This window comes from Dipodomys merriami, unplaced genomic scaffold, assembly GCF_024711535.1.
Source record: "Dipodomys merriami isolate MVZ:Mamm:240054 unplaced genomic scaffold, mDipMer1.0.p SCAF_7, whole genome shotgun sequence".
Classification (NCBI taxonomy): Eukaryota; Metazoa; Chordata; class Mammalia; order Rodentia; family Heteromyidae; genus Dipodomys; species Dipodomys merriami.
The window spans coordinates 65,258,069-65,279,334 of NW_027206290.1; the positions used below are offsets into that span (position 1 = coordinate 65,258,069).

At 42.2% G+C, this 21,266-nt stretch overlaps 1 protein-coding gene across 1 annotated transcript; it reads right to left on the reverse strand.

The window, feature by feature from the left end:
- Positions 1-46: 46 nt before the first annotated feature.
- Chgb (chromogranin B) lies at positions 47-15,533 on the reverse strand. Its single transcript, XM_070006785.1, has 5 exons — positions 15,166-15,533; positions 9,217-9,263; positions 8,675-8,768; positions 2,193-3,895; positions 47-434 (listed from the first exon to the last, which is right to left on the reverse strand). Exons 1-5 carry the CDS (start codon positions 15,212-15,214, stop codon positions 357-359), a joined length of 1,971 nt encoding a protein of 656 aa, XP_069862886.1. The 5' UTR covers positions 15,215-15,533; the 3' UTR covers positions 47-356.
- Positions 15,534-21,266: the final 5,733 nt, after the last annotated feature.

A 21,266-nucleotide genomic window follows, 5' to 3' on the forward strand; every position in this document is an offset into this window, starting at 1 on the left:
CTCCAAGTTACCCAGTTAGCCCAAAAGAAGCCAAGAACCATGAAGCTTCTGGTCTCAGGTGAGTCTTTTATTATTTCAAACTGAGACAAATGTATTTTCAAAGACAGCAGCGCAGTCATTGTCACAAGCTTATTAATGTGTATTCTGCAAGAAAATATGCTATAAGTCATGCTATCCATATTTCCAATAGCATTCTGGCAAAAAAAAAAAAACCATTTCCAATTGTGCAAACATTTAATGAATGGTAAGTTCTACTTTCTACCTTTGGCTAAATAAATGGTGTCATTCATTGTAGTAGTGGAAAATAGATAAAGTGAGAGCTACTTTTTAATATTGCTCCATTGCTCTAACATACATCAGCCCCTTTGGCTGAACTTGTCAGCTATTTTCTGCAGTTCCAAGTCCATTGCAGCCAGGTTTTCAAGCTCTTTCTCCTAGAAAACAAAATTGGAGACAAAAGGTTTCAGATCAATCTAGTTGCTATAGTAGTTGGAAGGACCATGAGTAGAAATGGGGGAAATTTTAGGTATATCAAAGGCTACATGAGTTAAATTACATCAGGGGTTTTCAAAGTGTGATCCCTTACACTAGTAGCATCAATATTCCCAGCATACCAAAGGAACTTATTAGTAATTAGTTCTTGGGTCACATTCCACAAACTTACAGGATAGAAATCCCATGATTCTGGAGATAACCAACATCACTAGTTGGAAAAATCATTATTTAAGAACAGTTCTCTCCCAGAGAGGTCAGTTTCTGGTAGGACACAAGCCAATAAAAATAGGCCAAAGTGCCAGACACTGGAGGCTCATGGCTATAATACTAGTTACACAGAAGGCTAAGATCTGTGGATCACAGTTCAAAACCAGCCAGGACAGACAAATCCAAGACACTGCTATCTCCAGGGCAGCAGCTAAATGCTTGAGTGGAACTGTGTGGTTCAAGCGGGAGAGCACCAGCTATGAGCAAAAGAAAGCTTGAGATTCAGGGTTTGAGCCACAGTATTGGCACTTTTTTTTTTTTTTTTTTGGTCAGTTGTGGGACTTGAACTCTCGGCCTAGACACTGTCCCTGAGCTTTTCAGCTCAAGGCAAGAGTTCTACCACTTGAGCCACAGTGCCATTTCTGGTTTTCTGGTAGTTAACTGGAAACAAGAGTCTCATGGACTTTCCTGCCTGGGATGGCTTTGAATCATAAGCCTCAGATCTCAGCCTCCTGAGTAGCTGGGATTACAGGCATGAGCCACCAGCGCCTGGCTATCATACTTTTATATCAGTTATTCACCCAACCATGGGAGACAGTGACATTCAAATGATCAAGGGGAAGACACCAGACCACCTTGACAGAACAGTAAGAATCACCCAGAATCTTAAAAAAAAATCTCCATGCTCTATTCAGGGGGGCTAGTGGCTCAAGCCTATAATCAGCCTATTCAGGAAGCTGAAATCTCAGAATCATGGTTAGATGCCAGCCCAGACCAAAAAAGGCTCCAATTAACTAGCAAAAAGCTGAAATTGGAGCTGTGGCTCATATGGTAGAGAGCCAACCTTGAGTGAAAAAAACTAAAGGACAGAGTTTAGGCACTGAGTTCAACCCCTTCCCCCCCCCCACACACACACACATCTCTGTGCTCAGTGTCTTCTATTAGACAGAAGCTCTAGGGGATCTCAGACACAGTCATTAGCCAAGCTCTCCAGGTGATATGCAGATGAGGCTAAGAGACAGGTAGGAGAGATAGGTGGAAATCAACTCCAGCGGTGGTCTGTACTTTTTTTTTTTCTGAGTTTTTTTTTTAAATTTTATTTGTGAACATACTGCACAGAGGGGTACTTTTTTTTTTTTCTGTCAGTCCTGAGCCTTGAACTCAGGACCTAGACTCTGTCCCTGAGCCTCTCTGTGCTTAAGGCTAGCATTCTACTACTTGAGCCACAGCACCATTTCCAGCTTTTTCTGAGTAGTTTATTGGAGATAAGAGTCTCACAGACTTCCTGCCTGGGCTGGCTTTGAACCACGATCCTCAGCTTCTTGAGTAGTTAGGATTACAGGCGTGAGTCACTGGTGCCCCACTAAGGCTACATTTTCATGGTTATAAATTCCCACCCATTTTTCCCCATCAGTATCAGATAACATTGAACAAAACATATTCTCTTTGACCATGGTAAGTTCATCTTAAGCAAAATCCCCATACTGTACCTCCTCCTCTGTCAAAACTCTCCGGTCAGCCCTGTCCTTTTCATTTTGTGCTTCCTGGAGTGTTCCCATCTGCTCCTCGACATTATAGAAGTCGGGAAATTCATCTGACTTCTTCCTGTAGTGAAGGAGCTGGTCCAGCTCAGCCACTCGGTCGTACTGCCTTTTCAGATCCCGTTTTGGGGCCTGAGCAACGCTTCTCTTCTCATATCCCCAATTCACATCCTCTGAGAAGGGCCTTTTCTCCCACCAATCATAGCTGTATTCTGGGTAAACATTCCTCTCATTCAAGGTCAGTGCATTGTCCTCATCACCCACAAAGAAATTGTCATCCATGTTGTCTTTTCTCTCAAAACGGCTGCTCTTCCACCGGGCAGGGTCAAAGTATGGGTTGAAGAGGGCCCCTAATCTCTTTTTCTTTTCAGTGGTATGTGGAGAGCCAGACCATTTGTCTTGAAGCCTAGCTTCCTCCCGATTTCCTTTCTGTTCCAGAAGGTCCTCCTGTGGCTCCGACTTCCCTGGGGCTCCTTCCTCACCGTAATTGAGATAATCAATTCCTTGCTCTTGCCATTCATTTTGGGGATATCTTCTTGCCTTGTCCATCTGGCTTTCTTGAACATGGTGATGACCTTCACCCAAGAACCTTTTCTCTTCTCTGGTGTGAGGAGTCAAATAGGAGCCTGGCTCCGCTCCCCTGCCTCTGTGATGGAATCCCTTTATCCCCTCATATGCCTTCTCTTCTTCACTTTCCTTACCATATTCATGTGCCATGTTTCCAAGTTGTGAACTGGGGTGATTTCTCTTGTCCTCCTCCTCCTGGCTCTCCTCGCTGTAAGGCCTCAGGGCCCTGTACTCCTCACTTCCTCTGCCTCCATAGTGTGCTCTCTCCAGATCCTCATATCTGGGTTCTTCCTCTGAAGCCCTGTAATGGGTTGAATGGTGCTCCCTCTTTTCCCCTAAATGGGCTGGGCCCACATTGGCCTCCTCAAATTCCTCCAGGGCAGGTCCTCCTTCCTCAGAGGGAGGATTTCCTTCTTGAGAGGACCTGTCCGGCCTGCTCCTCCCATGGTGGTGTCTAGGCCTCGTGCGTCGCTTGGTCACCTGAGCGGTAGCATCTTCCTCGCTTTCCTCAGATTCCTCCTTGCTCTGGAGTTGGCTGTTGGACTCTTCAGGATGTTTCTCCTGGCTCCTTGTGGCTTCTCCACTCTCCTGGCTGCTCTCCTCTCTGCTGTGTGTCTTCTCAGAGTATGGATCTGATCTGATCCTCAGCTCCTCTTTTTGCTTAGCTGTAGCCTGGTTTCTGTTGTTGAGAAAGGTTTTCTGCACCTCTCCCGGCTCTTCAGGCTGTTTCCCTTTACTGACATCTTCACGGAACAACCCTTGCTGGTAGTCTCCTCCCTCTTCTTCCTTCCTGTCCTCTCCCTCAGAATGGTGAGTATTTGCTTCTTTGGAAACTTGGCTAGCAGAGGGGTAGGGGTGCCCTTGGTGCTCATCCATCACCTCTTGGCTGTGTCCCCCTCCCTCTGCCCACTTTCCCATGTCTGCCTTTGTCTGGCCTTGAGTGTCCTCCTCCCCTGGGGCTGCTGCTTCCTCTCTACCGGCTGGCTCCTGGGCTTTGGGGGCCGCAGCTGGGTCTCTTAACAATCTTACTTCAAACTTTGTGTTTTCATTTTCACTTTTCTCTTTGTCTTTGACTTCTTTTCCACCTACAATAAAAATATAACTTCATAAAGTCTGTGATTCTACAAATACCAGCTGGCTAATCACTGCAAATCCTGAGGACAGTGGAAATTGTTGAGATACTTTTTTTAAGTTATAGAGACTATATTCTGATACCTTTGAATAGCAGATGGTTTGGCCAGGTGCTGGCGGCTCATGTCTGTAATCCTAGCTACTCAGGAGTCTGAGATCTGAGGATTGTGATTTGAAGGCTGCCCAGAAAGGAAAGTCTGTGAAACTCTTATCTCCAATTACCCACAGAAAAAGCCAGAAGTGGCACTGTGTCTCGTAATAGAGCTCTAGCCTTGAGCAAAAAGGAGCCCAGGGACAGTGCCTAAACCCAGAGTTTGAGCCCCAGAATAGGCAAAGATTTTAAAAAGTTAAAAATTAAAAAGCAAATGCTAGCTCTTTGGCTGTACTTAAGTCTAACAAAATAAACTATCCTTATTTGTAGGTTTACCTAGTACCTAATCAGCATCTCTAATTGGGACTGTTCATGATCAAGTTGAAATCCACATATAGATATATGAATTTTAGACCAGAAGAAATCATAGAATTTATCCAGTTCTATCTCTTTTTTTTTTCCAGAGAAGGAAGAACTTGAGAACTCAAAAGTGTTGTAATTCTCTATTATTCTTTCCATATTTAGCGTGGCTAGTATGTGAATGGCTCTAACTGTAATTCAGCTAAATGAAGTTAAGTAGCCAAGGGGCTGGGAATGTGGCTTAGTGGTAGAGTGCTTTCCTAGAATGCATGAAGCCCTGGGTTCAATTCCTTAGTAGCACATGAACAGAAAAAGGCAGACGTAGTGCTGTGGCTCAAATGGTAGAACATTAGCTTTGAGCACAGAGAGGCTCAGGGACAGAGCCCAGGTCCTGAGTTCCAGCCCCAGGACTGGCAAAAAAATAAAAATAAAAAATTTAAGTAGCCAAAATGTAGATTAAGATTCAAAGATGGATTCAAATTTTAATTATTTGTTTATCAAACTGTATCATCCAATCAACGGTATAGATTTAACCCAGCTATAAAAGATTACTTAGTACCATCAAGAGCTGCACACTGATGACTCAGCCAACAATGGAATACATTTCCCATAGTGGTCCCATAAGGTTGTATTACTTGTGATGTCATAGGCATCTTTGTGGAAGTACTCAGTATATGATGTTTATGCAGCAACCAAATAGCCTAAAGATGCACTTTTCAGAACCTACTCTATCATCAAGCAATGCATGACTGTAATTGGTGATGAGGTTTATAGTTCTTCCCCAAGGAACTGCAAACAATGGAAAGGACCCTTTCTTCTTTTACTCAGGACCAATCCACTCCCCTTGTTTTTAGTTACATTGGATAAACTTTAGTATACTGAGTTGCCTTTGTGTTTCATGAGTCAGCAGTAGATGGTATAGCTGACATTTTGCCGCTTCCTTCCATCTTTTCCCAAATATCAATAGCTCCTTTACTAAATCCTCAACTCAAGGGCACCCCATAAAAGAAGATGTGCAGTTAACACTGGCTCCATAATTAAGTGAGAGAGCTTGGATTTCATCTTATCTCACCAAGCTCAGAGAGAAGGCCTGAAGCCAAGGCCTCTGACAGCAATGAGTCTACATCTTCACCATCCATTGTGGGAGCCCATAGTCCTTGTGTTTATGGAGCATTTGATGCTGTGTCTGGTACAAACTGAGACCTGCTCTGCAGGTAACATACACACTAGAGAGTGGAGTTATGACTCAAAGTGGCAGAGCACTAGCCTTGAGCAAAAGAGCACAGGGACAGCGCCTAGGCCCTGAGTTCAAACCCCATGACCAACAAAAACAACAATATCAACATCCTAAAATAGATACACCAGATTGCCAAGACTTCATATGGAAAATAGAATGTGAAATATTTCAATAATTTGCTGGTATTGGTTACATGTTGAACTGCTAATATTTTGAATCTACTAGATAATGTTATTAAGAGATGGGTTATATAAAATTATATTAAATAAAATATGTTGGCTGCAAATGAGATAGATGATTGAAATTAATTGTACCTATGTCCTTTTACTTCTTACATCTAGCCACTGGAAAATTTGAAATTGTCTTTGTAGTTCTTTTATTTTTGTTGACTGGTGCGATGAGTCATACTGAGGCTGATATTTACAAAACAGAAGAAAATTGTTTGGTTTTATAAAAATGTCTGAGAGATACTGGACTGTATGTACCTCTGATTAAAGCCTGGCCTGGTGTGATAATAACATCTTCATATTTACAAAGCAATAGGAATGTTCCCGACCTTCCACATACCCAAGGGCTGTCACACTGTGTCCATGACAATGTAGGCAACATTGGCCCTCCTTGCCAGGTGGGCACAGGTAGGCAGGGTGGGAGGAGCTTCGTGACTGTGTCCCCTCCCTACATTCATATGCGGATGTCCTAATCCTAAATGTGATGGTACTAGGAGATAAGGCCTTGGGGAAATACTGAGGTCATGAGAAAGGAGCCTTCATGATGGCACTGGTACCCTGGCTAGAGGAGACATGAGAGAGGATACACATGAGAATACAATGGGGAAGGTGGCTGTCTATATGCCAGGAAGTGGGCCATTACTGGAGACCTTGATCTTGAACATCAGCCTCTACAACTGTGAGAAATGCATGCTGGTTGTTTAAGCCACCTGGTCTATATTTGTCATAGCAACCATAAATAACTCAGGCAGATGCTGATGTCATTCTCAGTTAGCGGACGGAGAGCTAAGCAGACAGGATCTCAGCCTCCAGGGACTACAGCCACATGGCCTCTTTCTACAGTCTGCTGGTACGTGAAGATCTTAAGTGTCAGGAGAGAAAAGTATTTTTATTTTATTTTTTTTTCCAGTTAAATGTGTACTGCCTGGAGCAGCTTGTGCTTGAGGCTTAACACTTTCTCCTAAATTTAGCTTCAAGCCCTGGCAGGTAAGATTGGAAAAGGGCTATGATTAGCAGCACAAAGTTATTGTCCATCTGTACACCCAAGATGCCAGAAAACCCTCGCTTTCAAGTTAAAAGGGGAAAATGCACCTTTCGTCCATATTATGCTGAGAAGATGACCAGCCTATCCTTGGTCAAAGAGATCGTCTATCTGTTGAGGAATTGGATTAACCCAGGCACCAGTGGCTCACAACTGTAATCTTAGCTACTCAGCAGGCTGAGATCTAAGGATCATGGTACAAAGCCAACCTGGACAGGAAAGTCAGCCATGTTTCCTAAGTGAGCTTGGTTATTCGTTGACTTTACATGACAGCCCCTCGCTTTTGCACCCATCTGGTAAACAAAGAAAAGGAAAAGGACAGAGCAAAACGATTCACCCAGCAGAGCAGCTTTTATTCTCTGTTGGGGATCCACTCTGCTCTCCCTTCCTATAATGGCTGACTAAGGGAGTTGGGGGAAAATCCAGAAAGAGGTATTGCCTGTAAGTGAAAGGAGCATTTCCGTTCACTTTTATGAAGGCCCCACTAGCTCAGGCCTTCCACAGTTATAATTACTACCCCGAAGCGGCCATGGTTACTCATTGGGCCAATTGCTAATACTTGTTACTATCATTTTATACATGGAAGTATAGCATTAGCAAGAGAATGCTGTCTTGCAATACAAGTATTTTTTGTGGAGCATGAGGGTACTAGAGGTTGAACCCAAGGCCTCATCCTTGCTAGAAAAACTCTGAGACACACCTCCAGCCCTTTTTGCTTTAGTTATTTTTCACATAGGGTCTCACTTTTGGGGAAGAGGGCAGGAGCTAGCCTCAGACCATGAGTCTACCTATGACTCCTTATAGCAGTAATAACAGGTGTACATCACAATGCTGGACTGAGTTGTTAAGATGTAAACTTGCTAATGTTTTGGTTTTCTTTGCCTCAAATTGTGATCCCTCTTGAGTAACTGGGATTACAGGTATCAGTTACTGTACCCCACATAATGAGAGATTTTTTAAGGTGCAAAGAAAGAAAAAAATGTCCATTGTTCTGAACCTGGCTGTAAATTTAAAAGCAGAGAAAGGCTGTTGAAAAGAATAGTGTTTTCTGAACTTTTCTTAAATTCATGTGTATGAGAAACAATATAGTTTTATTCAACTAATCTCAACATAGAGTTCTCAATGCCTTCTGTATATATCATCATTCAAATTTGTTTCAACAGAGGCTCTTTAAAAGCAGAGAAAAATCCTGGTGTAAATTCGGAAGGCCATTTGTCTGACTCTTTTCAATGCTGGGATTCCACTCTGAACCCTTACCAGTCCTCAGACCTGGAACTCCTGGTGTCCCTTAATGTTCTGCATTAAGGTATATTCACTAATCTGCCATTGAAACAGTCTAGACATTTTCAAATCGCATTTATAAGTCTCCAATTTCTCATTGTCATAGGAGTTGAGACAAAAGAAGAGGAAATCTTAAATCCTGTTCGTCTTTCCCACCCTGCCTTCATGTAATCATAAAGAAGCAATTCGTATAACTCCACTCACCCAAAGGAAGGCGTGTTTTGGAAATTCACAAGATGAAACCAAGACCAGCATTGAGCTCAACCTCTTCATTTTATTGGAAAAATGGCTCAAGTTGAAGAGATTAGCCCAGAGTCATGGTCACATGGCTACCAAGTAGTACAGCAGGGATTAAAGTCATATCTCTGTTTCTCTAGTTGCAAGTCCAATCAATCAAGACCATCTCTACAGTATTATGCTCTTGGGGTTCATTTGTAGGTGAAATGGAGAGAGAAGGAGATAGTCACTACAGGGACAAAGGTAGGGGACACTTACTGTTCTTCAGGACTTGCCGGCATTCAGGGGTGATAGATGGGATGTTGGACTCGGACAGGGCATTTGAGAGGACCTCAATGATACAGCGAGTGACCTAGGGGAAAACACAATGGCAGATTGGGAAAGCTAGTGTCATTGGAATGCAACACAACCTAGAGCTGTTGTCGGGGGAGGCTTGATTATGTGATCTGTAGGATCTTTAGAGTGAGGACACAAACTTATAGGGCCATGTTAAAGGCTCCAAAACACTGCACAGATGATGTAAGACAACAACATGATTTGGTACTCTGGAAAAGTGAAATGAGCACTCATTTCTGAGTAGATCAGAAGGAAAATGCTGTGAGGACACAGCTAGCCACAGGGGGCACTAAATCCTCTAGGAAGAATATGGGAGCTCAGTGCAGGAGGGGCATTCTTCATCTCTGTTCTCTCAGAGGTGAAAACCTGGCATTCTCAGACCACAGGGTGTGTATGGTTGATATGTCATGAGGAGTGGTAGAATCTAGAGTAGATACAATGTCTAGGTTGCCATTTCAGCTTACCATTTCTTCACTGTGGCTCCCATTATCCACTGGTACGGAATTGACAGCTTTGAGGAAGAAGAAATGGGAAACAGCTTGAGTTGAATTTTGGATACCATGGGAAGCAAACTCACAAAAGCACTCTGTATTATTTGGAGGAGTGGGAAGAGTCAGAAGGGAGCAGTGTTCACATGAACTCTGCTCAGTGGCCAGAATCACCTCAGTTACACATACACAAATGCATAAACATACACACATGCACACATGGACATGGCATTGTCTTAAGCATTTTCAGAAATGAGTGCTGTCTTACACTCAGTATAAATTAAGTGACTTTTTTTTTCTTCTGGTCCAGGACTTGAACTCAGGACCTTGGTGCTATCCTGAAGCCTCTTTGGGCTCAAGGCTAGCTCTCTACCACTTAAGCCACAGTGCCATTCCCTTCAGTATAAATTAAATATAGTCTACACACAAAAGGAGCTTCTTGGGTTTCGGTAGCACCATTCCTTGTCCCGTTACTGGCTACATAAGGCATCTTAAATTTGTGCGAAATTCATTAAGCTGTGTTTTTGTGATCTGTGTACTTTTCTACATGTTAACTTTCAATAATTTTTTTAAGAAGACTCTAAATAGAGGGTTGGAGGCATAGCTCAAGTAGCAGATTGCCTATCAAGCACAAGGCCCTTAGACTAAGCCCCGGTCCAACAAAGAAGGAAGGAGAAAGAAAGAAAAAAAAACTAAGAAAGAGAAAGAAAGTTTAAAAATCTAGCTGGAATTAGGGAGTGCTCATCTATCCTTTTCCTCTACATACCCCCAAAAGGTACAGATTTGAATCTCTCCTCCACCTATCCCTGTTTTCAAGATAATATACTCCGTTGACTAACTTTATGAAAATATGGTTATTCAATAATTGATTACTGGGATCTTTACCCAACACCTTTGCCTAAACAAGCTTGCTACCTCTGAATGAATGCCATGTTTCTCCTTCCCTACATTGTCTACAAGCATGCTCAGAACACGGGAGGAATCAAGTCTTCCTAGGACCATCCTCAAGTTTGTAATATATGCAAATTGGTGTTCAGCAACTGGTTTATAAGACTGTAATAAAAGGAAAAATTAATTTATTTCCCTCAAATTGAATGATACTCTGCCTGATCTAAAACAGCATTTGAAGTGCCTTGGTTGGCTTAGAAAATGCTGCAGAGGATTGTAATCTTCCGCTGTTACCTTTTTTTTCTTTTCTCCATGCTGCTGCTTTTGTTGTTGTTGTTTATCTTTCACTTTGACTTTGCTTTGTCTCAGCCCTTTCTCTTACAGAAACTCAAAAGCATTTATCTGCAGGTCCAGCTCCACAATGCTGGCACTCCCTAGAATACACAACTGGTAATACAGAGAAAGAAACGTGTGGAAGAAATTAGTTTTAGTCTCTGCAACAAAATAAGAACTAGCTGGGAAAGAGCAAACCCTCAGCCATCAGACTCAGAAGCTACTCACATGCAATTTATGACCAGCAACTGAGCCTTCTTTCCCAAAATGCTCTGCTCTACAGTCCTCTTCAAACAGCTACCACCCCCACCCCCAGTCAAACATGTATCACAGGGATCGACATAGACATAAAACATCTATTTAATTTTCTCACTTTACAAAATTTTCCTTATACAAAGCATAGCCTTGGATTTATTCCAAGTGTTTGAAGATGCCCCAAAATTTCCAGCCCATTCAGGTCTTTGAAAAATGTTTGAGGGGCTGGGAAGGTGGCTCAGTGGTAGAGTGCTTGCCTTGCATGCATGAGGCACTGGGTTCGATTCCTCAGTACCACATAAGCAGAAAAAGCCGGAAGGGGGCTCTGTGGCTCAAGTGGTAGAGCACTAGCCTTGAGCTGAAGAGCTGAGGGACAGTGCCCAGGCCCAGAGTTCAAGCCCCAATATCCATAAAAAAATGTTTGAGAAGGACATACATGCTATGGAGACCTGGAGTTCCTTCTAAAATACAGCTCAGGCAAGATCTGAGTGACCAACCTTTGACATCCAGGTTCTAATACTTTGTGCTGTTTCTTAATGTGTCAAATATCTGTTGTTCAAGAATGTGCTCACTTTAGAGCTGACCCATTTCATCTGAAGTCTATACAATTCTCTGGAAAGAAATGACTATGAGATGGGCTGGGAATGTGGCTTAGTGGTAGATTGCTTGCCTAGCATGCGTGAAGCCTCAGGTTCAATACCTCAGTACCACATACACAGAAAAAGCCTGAAGTGGTGCTGTGGCTCAAGTGGTAGAGTGCTAGTCTTGAGTGAAAGAAGCTCAACAACAATGCCCAGGCCCTGAGGTCAAGCCCCAGGACTAGCACAAAGAAAGAAAGGAAGAAAGGAAGAAAGAAAGAGAGGAAGGAAAAAAAGAAAAGAAACAAAGAAAGGACTAAGAGAGAATGACTACCCTCACCCACAAGAAAGTAAAAGTTGCCTTTTTTAAATCCAGCTTAAAAAAATAAAATCCAGCTTTAGTAAAACTTCTTTAGTAATAGAATTACTTCTCTCTTCTTTTTCACAAATGCAAAAGGTAATTTTCCCCCTCATATTGCCAAGGTATTAATAGTTATCAGAATGAGCAGAGAAAATTTTCTGTTGTTATCCTAGACAAATTGAAGCTTACTTACATTTATTACAGAACAGCCCAATCAAGGATCTTCTCTCTCCCCTCCCTCCCTCCTTCCCTCCCTCTCTCCCTCCCTCCCTCCCTCCTTCCCTCCCTCCCCCCTCCCTCTTCCCCCTCTCTCTGTTGTGGGACTTGAACTCAGGGCCTGAGCCCTCACCCTGAGCTCTTTTTCTCAAGGCTAGCACTCTACTACTTGAGCCACAGCTCCACTTCCTGTTGTTTTGAGTGGTTAATTGGAGATTTGAGTTTTCTGCCTGGGCTGTCTTCCAACCACAATCCTCAGATCTCAGCCTCCTGAGTAGCCAGAATTACAGGCATGAGCCACTGGCACCCAGTTTCAGATTCTTTTTGATGGAAAGAAACTAGGGTTTACTTATATAGGCAACATGTGCATCTTGATGCAACATCTGATTGCCACTCCAGTAAAAAGGATATTGCTTGTGTTAAAAATTAATTTATCATATGATACAAAAATTACTAAAGAATTTGGTAAATCTGAGTTGTGCACTGAGTTGTGCACCTATAATCCTAGCACTCGGGGGACTGAGATCTGAGGATTACAGTTTGAAATGAGCCTTGGAAGGAAATTTCATGAGCCTCTTTTCTACAATTAGCCACCAAAAAGCCAAAATTGTAGCTGTGGCTCAAATGGTAGAGCACTAGCCTTAAGCAAAAAAGCTCAGGGACAGTATCCAGATCCTGCATTCAAGCTCTAGGACTAACTCAAGAAAATATTATAACATAAATCTGAGAATAACTTCTAAAGTATTAATATTTCATAAGTGTATTGAGGTTTCACCCCAGAATGAAAGTATAGGTGTGAACAGGTTAAGCAAGGTCTTTTGCTAATAAGTTACAAAGCCTCCCAAATTCCTCCTAAAATGAAGGTCAGGCCAGGTCTGGATTGATGGAAACCATCCTAAGTATAACATGGATCTCGTGTGGCTACTTCACTCATATTAATTTTTAAAGTGCACAGCAGTTGCTGCAGAAGATTGTAGATCTCCCTTTAGAAGCTCTAAAGAATAGAAAATGGACTAGATGATTTCTCCCAGTCCTATGATTTTGCTAAATAACCAACTCTACTTGATGACCAACATATTTCATTTTCAGAAGTTGGGGAAGGAGGGAGGGAATGAGAATGTAGCTTCTGAATGGGGTTGGGCAATAAAAATATCCAGACAGGTACTGGTGGTTCATAACTATAATCCTAGCTACTCAGGAGGCTAAGAGCTGAGGATCCTGGTTCGAGGTCAGCCAGGGCAGGAAAGTCTTTGACACTCTTATCTCCAGTTAACTACCAAAAAGCTGGAAGTGGAGCCATGACTCAAGTGGTAGAGCAGCACTTTGAGGAAAAACAAAGCCCAAGAACAGCACCCAGGCTCTGAGTTCAAGCCCCAGCGAGCGTGCACGCGCACACACGCACGCACACACACACACACACACACACCTTGGCATATGGAATTGTAATCAGTTTGTATTACCACTTAATAATAATAAAATGTTTAGCCAGGCACCTGTAATCCTAGCTACTCAGAAGACTGAGATCTTAGGATCCTGGTTCCAAGCCAGCCTGGGCAGTAAAGTCCATGAGACTCTTATCTCCAATAAATCACTCAGAAAACCAGAAGTGGCGCTATTGCTCACTTGGTAGAGAGCTTGCCTTGAGCTGAAGAGCTAAGGGACAGTGCCCAGGCCCAGAGTTCAAGCCCCATGATCGACAAAAATTAAAGTTTTAAATGGAAAGAAAAAGTTCTGAAATTTGGTAGTGGTGATAGTTATACAGCCTGTGAATATACTATAAACCACCAAGTTATATATTTTTTTAAAAAGGTAAAAAGACTTATGCAAACTGAATGAAAACCAGAGTATAAGTTCTACATTTTAAAAGGCTGCATCTTATGCTTTAATAGCTGCTGTTAAAATATGAACCTTTATTTAAATAATCTCATAGATGAGATACCTGTATTTTCTTACTATGGTTAACTACCACATTGGTCTGTAACATTTGTGGTTTATAACACAATATATAGAACAGACTTAGCCCTTATGCAATTCTATTCTAGAAACATTTTGATCAGAAAATCTCTAATTATCAATGATTCATTAAGTTGTCTTTAATTAAATTGAGGACATTATTAATAATTTTAAGAATGGCAACAATTTTAGCGTAGTTTACATGAAAGAAATCACTATTGGTTTTCACTTTGATTCAATATTTTTGATCCCATGACTGCTGTCAATAAGACAAATACTCATGGAAATGGATTGATTCTAGTTAGGAATCTCAATCTTAAAACAATTTTCTATAGCTCATTAAAATGACCAAAGAAAACCTCTAGTTTAACCTAATGGTGGTAATACGTACTTCTTAATAAATAGTCTTAATACTCATAGGGCTTTTACTTACACACACACACACACACACACACACACACACACACACACACACACACACCTCTTTGAAAGCCTTGTTTTGAGTTTTAGTGTGAAAGACTAATGCCACAATCTTTCATGCAAAGAGAAACTAGTAGCTGTTACTTAAATTTCACCCTCTCAATTTGACTAGAGCAGTTTTGAAGTACACTAGCGATCCTTTTTGTAGTTATTTTATACTCTGGTTGTTTTCCTAGAGTGCAAAACTCAAAATACCTAGTGTAGTTTCCATTCGTCACATAAACACATATTAGTCTGAATGTAAAATTACCTCTCCAGGTGTGGAACTACAAAGCAGAAATACATTAACCTTTACTTTATGTACACATGCACACATACAAAAGCAATAAGAAAAATAAATTATATATATATACATGAGGCTCAGTTTGACTTTTTCATGCCTATAAAACAACAACAACAACAATAACAGCTGAAAAGATGAAGGGCCACCTAATGCCATACTCCATGTATTCCTGCCCTGGTGCAGTCCACCTGGCTATAGAAAGTCAAGCATAGAGACGCACACGGTAACAAGCTCTCTCAGGACTAGGGTAGAAACATGACATCTTAGAAGTGAGCATCAAATACGAGTTTCCTTGGGAATGTGGATTTCCTTGCAAATGCTAGGAAAACTCAGATATGAAAACACAGCCACTCTGCTTGGTTAGGTGAGGAGCCCTCTGACTTTTTCCAAGTCAACGAGGGCAGGGAGGAGGTGAGCAAGTCTAAGGGGAAACACCCAAGGAAGAAATGAAGCGCCTCAAGAAGGACAAACCTACTCAACCCTCCTCTTTCCAACCTCCCCGCCTGCTGCAGGGATATGCAGGGAGGCTGGAGACCTGCGCTGTCCTTGGTGCTGAACGGCCCTGGGCGCCCACTCACCGGCCAGCAGCGCGGCTCCCAGGAAGCTGAGCAACACGGTCGGCTGCATGGCCGGGTCGCCTGAAACCTGCACTTTAGCAGGAAGAGGCTGCAGCGGGACGGGCTGGACCGGCTGGACCAGCGAGGCAGGGTGCAGGAGAAAAGGCGAGATGGAGATGGAGATGGAGAAACCGGCCGTGCGTCCTGATCCCCGCGGTGTGGCGCGGTTGTCGCAGGCCTGGCTCTTTTAAAGGGTAGGTGGGGGCCGCCAGGCCCGGTGTGGCTAAGAGCCAGGAGGAGGCGCCCCCTCGCTCGGCCTTGACGTCACCAAGCAGCCCCCAGGGCGGCGGAAGGCGGCAGGCAAGCGGAAATGTACGCCAGTCCCAGAGTCTGGATGCGCAGAGGAAAGGAGGTGGGCAGTCAGATGGACGAAGGAGCTGGAGAGTGAAGGAAGGCAGTGTGGATTGGAGACAGGAGAGAGGCGGGATTGCACAAGCTTGCCCCCCCCCCACACCTCCACTGCTAACAATGCGTGATGGAGACTGTGCGAACGCGTGTGGGTCTGCTGAGAGCGTGCAAAGGACTGCATCTGTTCTGTGGCTCCCTGTTTCTAGCTAAGGAAAAGATTCCTGCAACAGAGAACACTATACAGTCGGTAGAGGAAATGGGAACGAGGGAATGATGGTTTTAAACGATCAAAAGGTGTAGCCAGCCTCTTGGCTTCTGTATCTGTGTTCCTGCCCACAATCTAATCTCTCCGATACAGAGCATTCACAGTTACAAACATCAGATGGTAGGAAAGGATGTCTTGTGGTGATCGACCTCTTTGATCGCCAACTTCCAGGTCTCCCAATTTCCCAGTCCCTCCATCTCCCCCCTGTCCGCCCCCCGCAGAATCAACACAAATTGACCATTTCCTGTGGTCTAGGCTTAATTTAGTTTGGAGCATTCTCAGCTGCATCAAAAGAGTGGCTGGACTGCTGCTACATTGAATAGATAGGATGGAATTTAACAATTCCTTCTTCTGATGGAGATTTACTTAGATTTTTAACCCTTTTGTCCTTTGGGATACTGACATAGCACCAGGATAGCTTATAGGGCTAGTACATCCTACAAGCCCCGTGTATCCTCTTTTGCTTTTAAACGGAAAGAGAAAAATATTTTACTAGGGGGAGGGGAGAATGATGGAAAAGGTGACATTGATCAAGATGCATTGTACTCGGGAATTGACATAATGAACATTGGAAACCACTTTGTACAACTAAAGAGAATTTCTTTTAAAAATACTTTGCTATACTGAATGAGAAGAAGGTTAGAACATCTTCCAGAATATTTTTGACATGGATTTCCCCAGCCTGATGGGGAAACCAGGGAAATGCATCAGGCAAGAGCTCTGCACAGATGAGCTACACTTCCCTGAACACAGGCTTGGGGGACAGAGGAGACTTCACATGAGGTCTCTTCATTCAGGTAGTGAGGCAGTCCACACGGAACAACTACAAAGACCTTTCAGATCCCTTTTTTATAAAATTAGTGTGACTTTAATTCTCCTTTGCATGCTTGTTCATAGATATGTATTCTTGAAAAGGCTTGGAATTATTTCACCAAAACTAGAAACATAAAATATTCAGATAATAGTCTTGGGAAGAAAAGCTTACAATAAACATGGTAGGAGACAAGGGCAGAATCATGGTGTTTGTTTGTTTTTTTTAATATCATTATCAAGTAGTCTGGGAATCTTTGTTGATGTGACTAACCTTTCTCTTCTTTTCTTCAATGTTCCTTTATAAAAGCATATAGAGTACACACATGTATACACATGGGAAAAACATATAAAGTCCATAGATGCATAAGCATGCTTCTGAAACTTCCAGAACATGGATGCATTCTATTTCATTGGTCTACTTGTTCTGTGGAGCAGCACCATACTTCATATCTTATCAATGAAATAAGTTTTGCTCTCTTGGAGAAAAATTTTCCCATCTTATTTTTCTTGTGGATGTTATTGGCCACTCTTGGCCTTCTGCATTTCATACAAATTCTGAAATCAATGATCAATTTCTATCTTTTAAAAAAAGATCCCATTAGGATTTTGACAGGAATCATACCAAATCCATGGATCCATTTAGGACTAGTTAACTTGCTTACAATAGGATTATATTCTGGTATATATATATATATATATATATATATATATATATATATATATATATATATATATTTATTATGGGGTTTGAACTCAGGGTCTGGGTGCTGCTCCTGAGCTTTTTTGCTCACTGCTAGAGATCTACCACTTTGAGCCACAGCACCCCTTCAGATTTTCTGATGTTTAATTGAAGATAAGAGTCTCACAGACTTTTTTTTTTGCCCAAGCTGGCTTTGAATTGCAATCTTCAAGTCTCAGCCTCCTGTGTAGCTAGTATTACAGGCGTGAGCCTGTAAGTGCCTGGCCTACATATATTCTTATATTCTTATCTCAAGTAATTTTAAAAATTCCAGGAAATGAAGTCAAAGGGAAGATTATCTCTCAGGAGTACCCTCAAAAAATTAAGTAAGAAAAGAAAAACATTTCCTATAGGACCAAAATTTAGATAACCATGGTTTTGTACATGGTTTCTAAAAATAGGTTACCCATCAGAGTCCTTCCTTGAAAACAAAACCAATAAAACGAATTTGATGCTGGAAATAATACACAGGGATTAAAAACATTGAAAGGTAAAGTAGGAGAAGGGGAGGATAAAGCAGATTCACAGCGGCAGGAAGCTACTACACCCAGGGGATGGAAGGATAAAGGAAAGGTAAATCCCTCCTGCATCCCACAAACATAGGCCACTTAGTAAAAGGGGGACCCTCTGTGGGCTGGGCAGATAGGATTTGGAGCCAAAGGGAGAAAAAGTTTTCCGATGAGAATTAGAAACCAAGAAGTAGCTTCTGTGAGAGATGCATTCTCTTCTTTTTAAGAAGAGAAAGGGGAGAAATACCCTGACTTCCTCTTCTTTTCAATGCTAGTACCTCTTAGCAGCTGACCCTACCTGGGAACAATTCACAGGGAAGCTAGGAAAAGGCAGTTTGTGTTGATCAGTCTCCCTAGTGATACAAAGAACTCGATAAGTTGGAAAACAGTCAAAGGAATGGTATAGAGATTAAAAAAAAAAAAAAAAAAACAGCCAGGGGGCTGGGAATGTGTCTTAGTGGTAGAGTGCATGAAGCCCTGGGTTCAATTCCTCAGTACCACATAAACAGAAAAGGCCAGAAGTAGCGCTGTGGCTCAATTGATAGAGTGCTAGCCTTGAATAGAAGAAGCTCGGGATAGTACCCAGGCCCTGAGTTCAAGCCCCAGGACTTGCCAAAAAAACAAACAAACAAAAAAAGCAGGGCTATGGGTATTGGATTTGACTTTTCTCTAAACTATTCACTACTCATTTTGTTTCCTTTTCTGAATACTATGTGTCAAGTACTATGGTGGATGCTATTTCTCTAGATATGGTAAAAAAAAAAAAAAAGTAAAATAAAAAGTTCAAATGCCTCATTGTTGAGGGGAGGAATAGGAATCTCAGCTCCAGGCTGCCTGGAGTAGGAGACTATACATTTCACCGAGTTCACATATTTGTGTAAGGTGTAGACCTGCAGACAAAGGCGACTCTTGTTTGCTCTGTGATAATGTACAGAGGCAGCATGGAAAGAATACTGAAACCTCCTGAAAACGCTTTATCTATTTCTTTATTTCACTCATTTACTTTCAAAATCCTTTGCATTAGTATTTATCTCTAGAATCGAGAGCAGGAAGACTAGATCAATCCAGCAGAATGAGAGAATGCTCCAATCTTCTTCAACATCAGGCTTCAGAAAGAAAAAAAAAAAGATTTCACCCATATGCATCCTCTTGGAAGTCTAAAGTGACATAAGTCTAGGGTAAGATGGTCCAGAATTAATGTAAAGCTTGAGATGTTTTTCAAGGATTGAAAATGGAAATTTGACAGAACATGCTACTGTGGAAGCAGGGAAGAATTTAAGCAGCTTCTGAGGTGTACCTTCCAAGTTCCGCATGTGGAAAACGCTAGCTCTGTAATATAGGATTGAAATGTGTTTACATTGTATACACATGTTGGTGCTAAAATGTAAGAGGGCGTTGAGGTCTGGGAAGGTGGCTCAGTGATAGAGCGCTTGCCTTGCACACATGAGGCCCTGGGTTTGATTCCTCAACACCACATAAGCAGAAAAAGCCAGAAGTGATGCTGTGGCTCAAGTGGTAGAGCGCTGGCCTTGAGCTTAAGAACTGAGGGACAGCACCCAGGCCTAGAGTTCAGGCCCCATGACCAACCAAAAGAGAGAGAGAGAGAGAGAGAGAGAGAGAGAGAGAGAGAGAGAGAGAGAGAGAGAGAGAGAGAGAGAGAGAGAGAGGGCATTGATCTAATTGGACAAAAAACCATAAAGAATCTCCAAAAGATAAAAGTGGATGGGTTTATAGAAGAGGAAAAAAAATCACAGAATCTCAAATAGGGCTCATGAAAAAGATCAGGAGGTTGCTCCTAGTCCAGAAAGACTTGGTGAAAACTCTTAGAAGTCTGGATGGAGTTCCTGGTTGAAGTCAACTATGTGGGGGCAGTCCCTTCCCCAACACTTGTGCTGAGAATGGATGGCTGATACCTGACCTCATCTTTTTTCATGTTGGGGGTCTCTCCACCTAGTAGTAGTAACTACTATGTATGGTACTTTGATGCCAACAGCCTTTTTACACTTTTCTGTGAAAAGTACGGCACTCTTTCTAGGGATTTTTTTTACTTCTGGTTTCATTTAAAAATAACCATTTTATTGTACTTATTTGTTTGATTTTTTGGCAGTATTAGGGTTTGAACTCAAGATACAATTACTAGGCAGGCACTCTAACCTTTGAGCCATGCACCCGTCCATTTTTTGCATTCATTATTTTTCAGATAGCGTCTTTTTGCTCAGGTTGGCCTTGGAGTTGAGATCCTCCTGCTCTCTGCTTTTTGAGGACTGAGGATTACAAATATATACCACCACATCTGGCCCCAATTTTCATTTTACAATGTGGTATTTCCAGCACCCATCTCGAATTAGGGGCCATGACTCTGAAATCCTGCCGTTTGCAGGTCGATATGACTGACATGCAAAACCCAGAGGCCATCCTGTGCTGGTCTCTGATTTTGTTATTTTGTCAGCTTGGACTCAGGGCCTGGGTGCTGCCCCTGAGCTTTTTCTCTCAAGACTAGCATTCCACCTTGAGCCACAGATCCATTTCTGGTTTTCTGGTGGTTGATTAGAGATAAGAGTCTCACAGACTTTCCTGCCCAGGCTGGTTCTGAACCATGATCCTCGGATCTCAGCCTCCTAAGCAGCTGGAATGACTGGTGTGAGCCACCAGCACCAGGCTTTGTGCTGCTGCTTTAAAGTCTCATTTTCCTTCTCTGCCTATGGCACTTTCTCCTGCCCCCATCAGTCATCCCCAGGAGTCGTAGAATATAAGTTGGGTCTGCCTCTGTGATTTTGAGAGATTTGGCTGACTTTGCTCTGAGAGAGGCCTTCTGCTGATGCTGAATTTTTAATTATTTATACTGAGTATTAGTGTAGACCAACTCCCAGGCAGGCCTCTCCTCAACAAAAATGCATTCTGTAGATGTAAACTCCAGAAAAACCTCATGTAGGCTAATTTCACTTTTATACCTATGAATATTTTATTTCAAAAAAAATTCATAATGGCCCTTAAGGAGCCATTATTGGTAAGTAAATATACATAGTCTGAAATGGTCTAAGATGTAATTGTGCCTATTTGCTCTGGGTAACAACGTTCTTGTAAGTTTTATTAAAGGGTTTCTCTCTCTCTCTCTCTCTCTCTCTCTCTCTCTCTCTCTCTCTCTCTCTCTCTCTCTCTTTCTCCTCCCCCCTTTGCTTTTATATTCACTCACAAAGCTTAGAAAATAATATGAAATAATTGCTCTTTGAAACTACAAATTGTTAGTGCATAAGCCAGTAAACTCAATCCCTTTTTCTTTTAGAAGGCATACTATATTATGAAGTGTAAAAATAATGTTAGAATTCCTGAATTGGATCCTTCCCTATCTGCAGTAGCACAGTGAAGGCAGAATCTCTGGCTGACGTTG

Excerpts from the sequence above, each read along its gene's own strand:
- Chgb (XM_070006785.1), bottom strand. The coding sequence starts at position 15,214 with ATGCAGCCGACCGTGTTGCTCAGCTTCCTGGGAGCCGCGCTGCTGGCC. Across the intron at positions 8,769-9,216 it reads GGAGCCACAGTGAAGAAATG|GTCACTCGCTGTATCATTGA; the intron begins GTAAGCTGAAAT and ends GTTTTCCCCTAG. Across the intron at positions 435-2,192 it reads GAGTTTTGACAGAGGAGGAG|GAGAAAGAGCTTGAAAACCT; the intron begins GTACAGTATGGG and ends TTTGTTTTCTAG.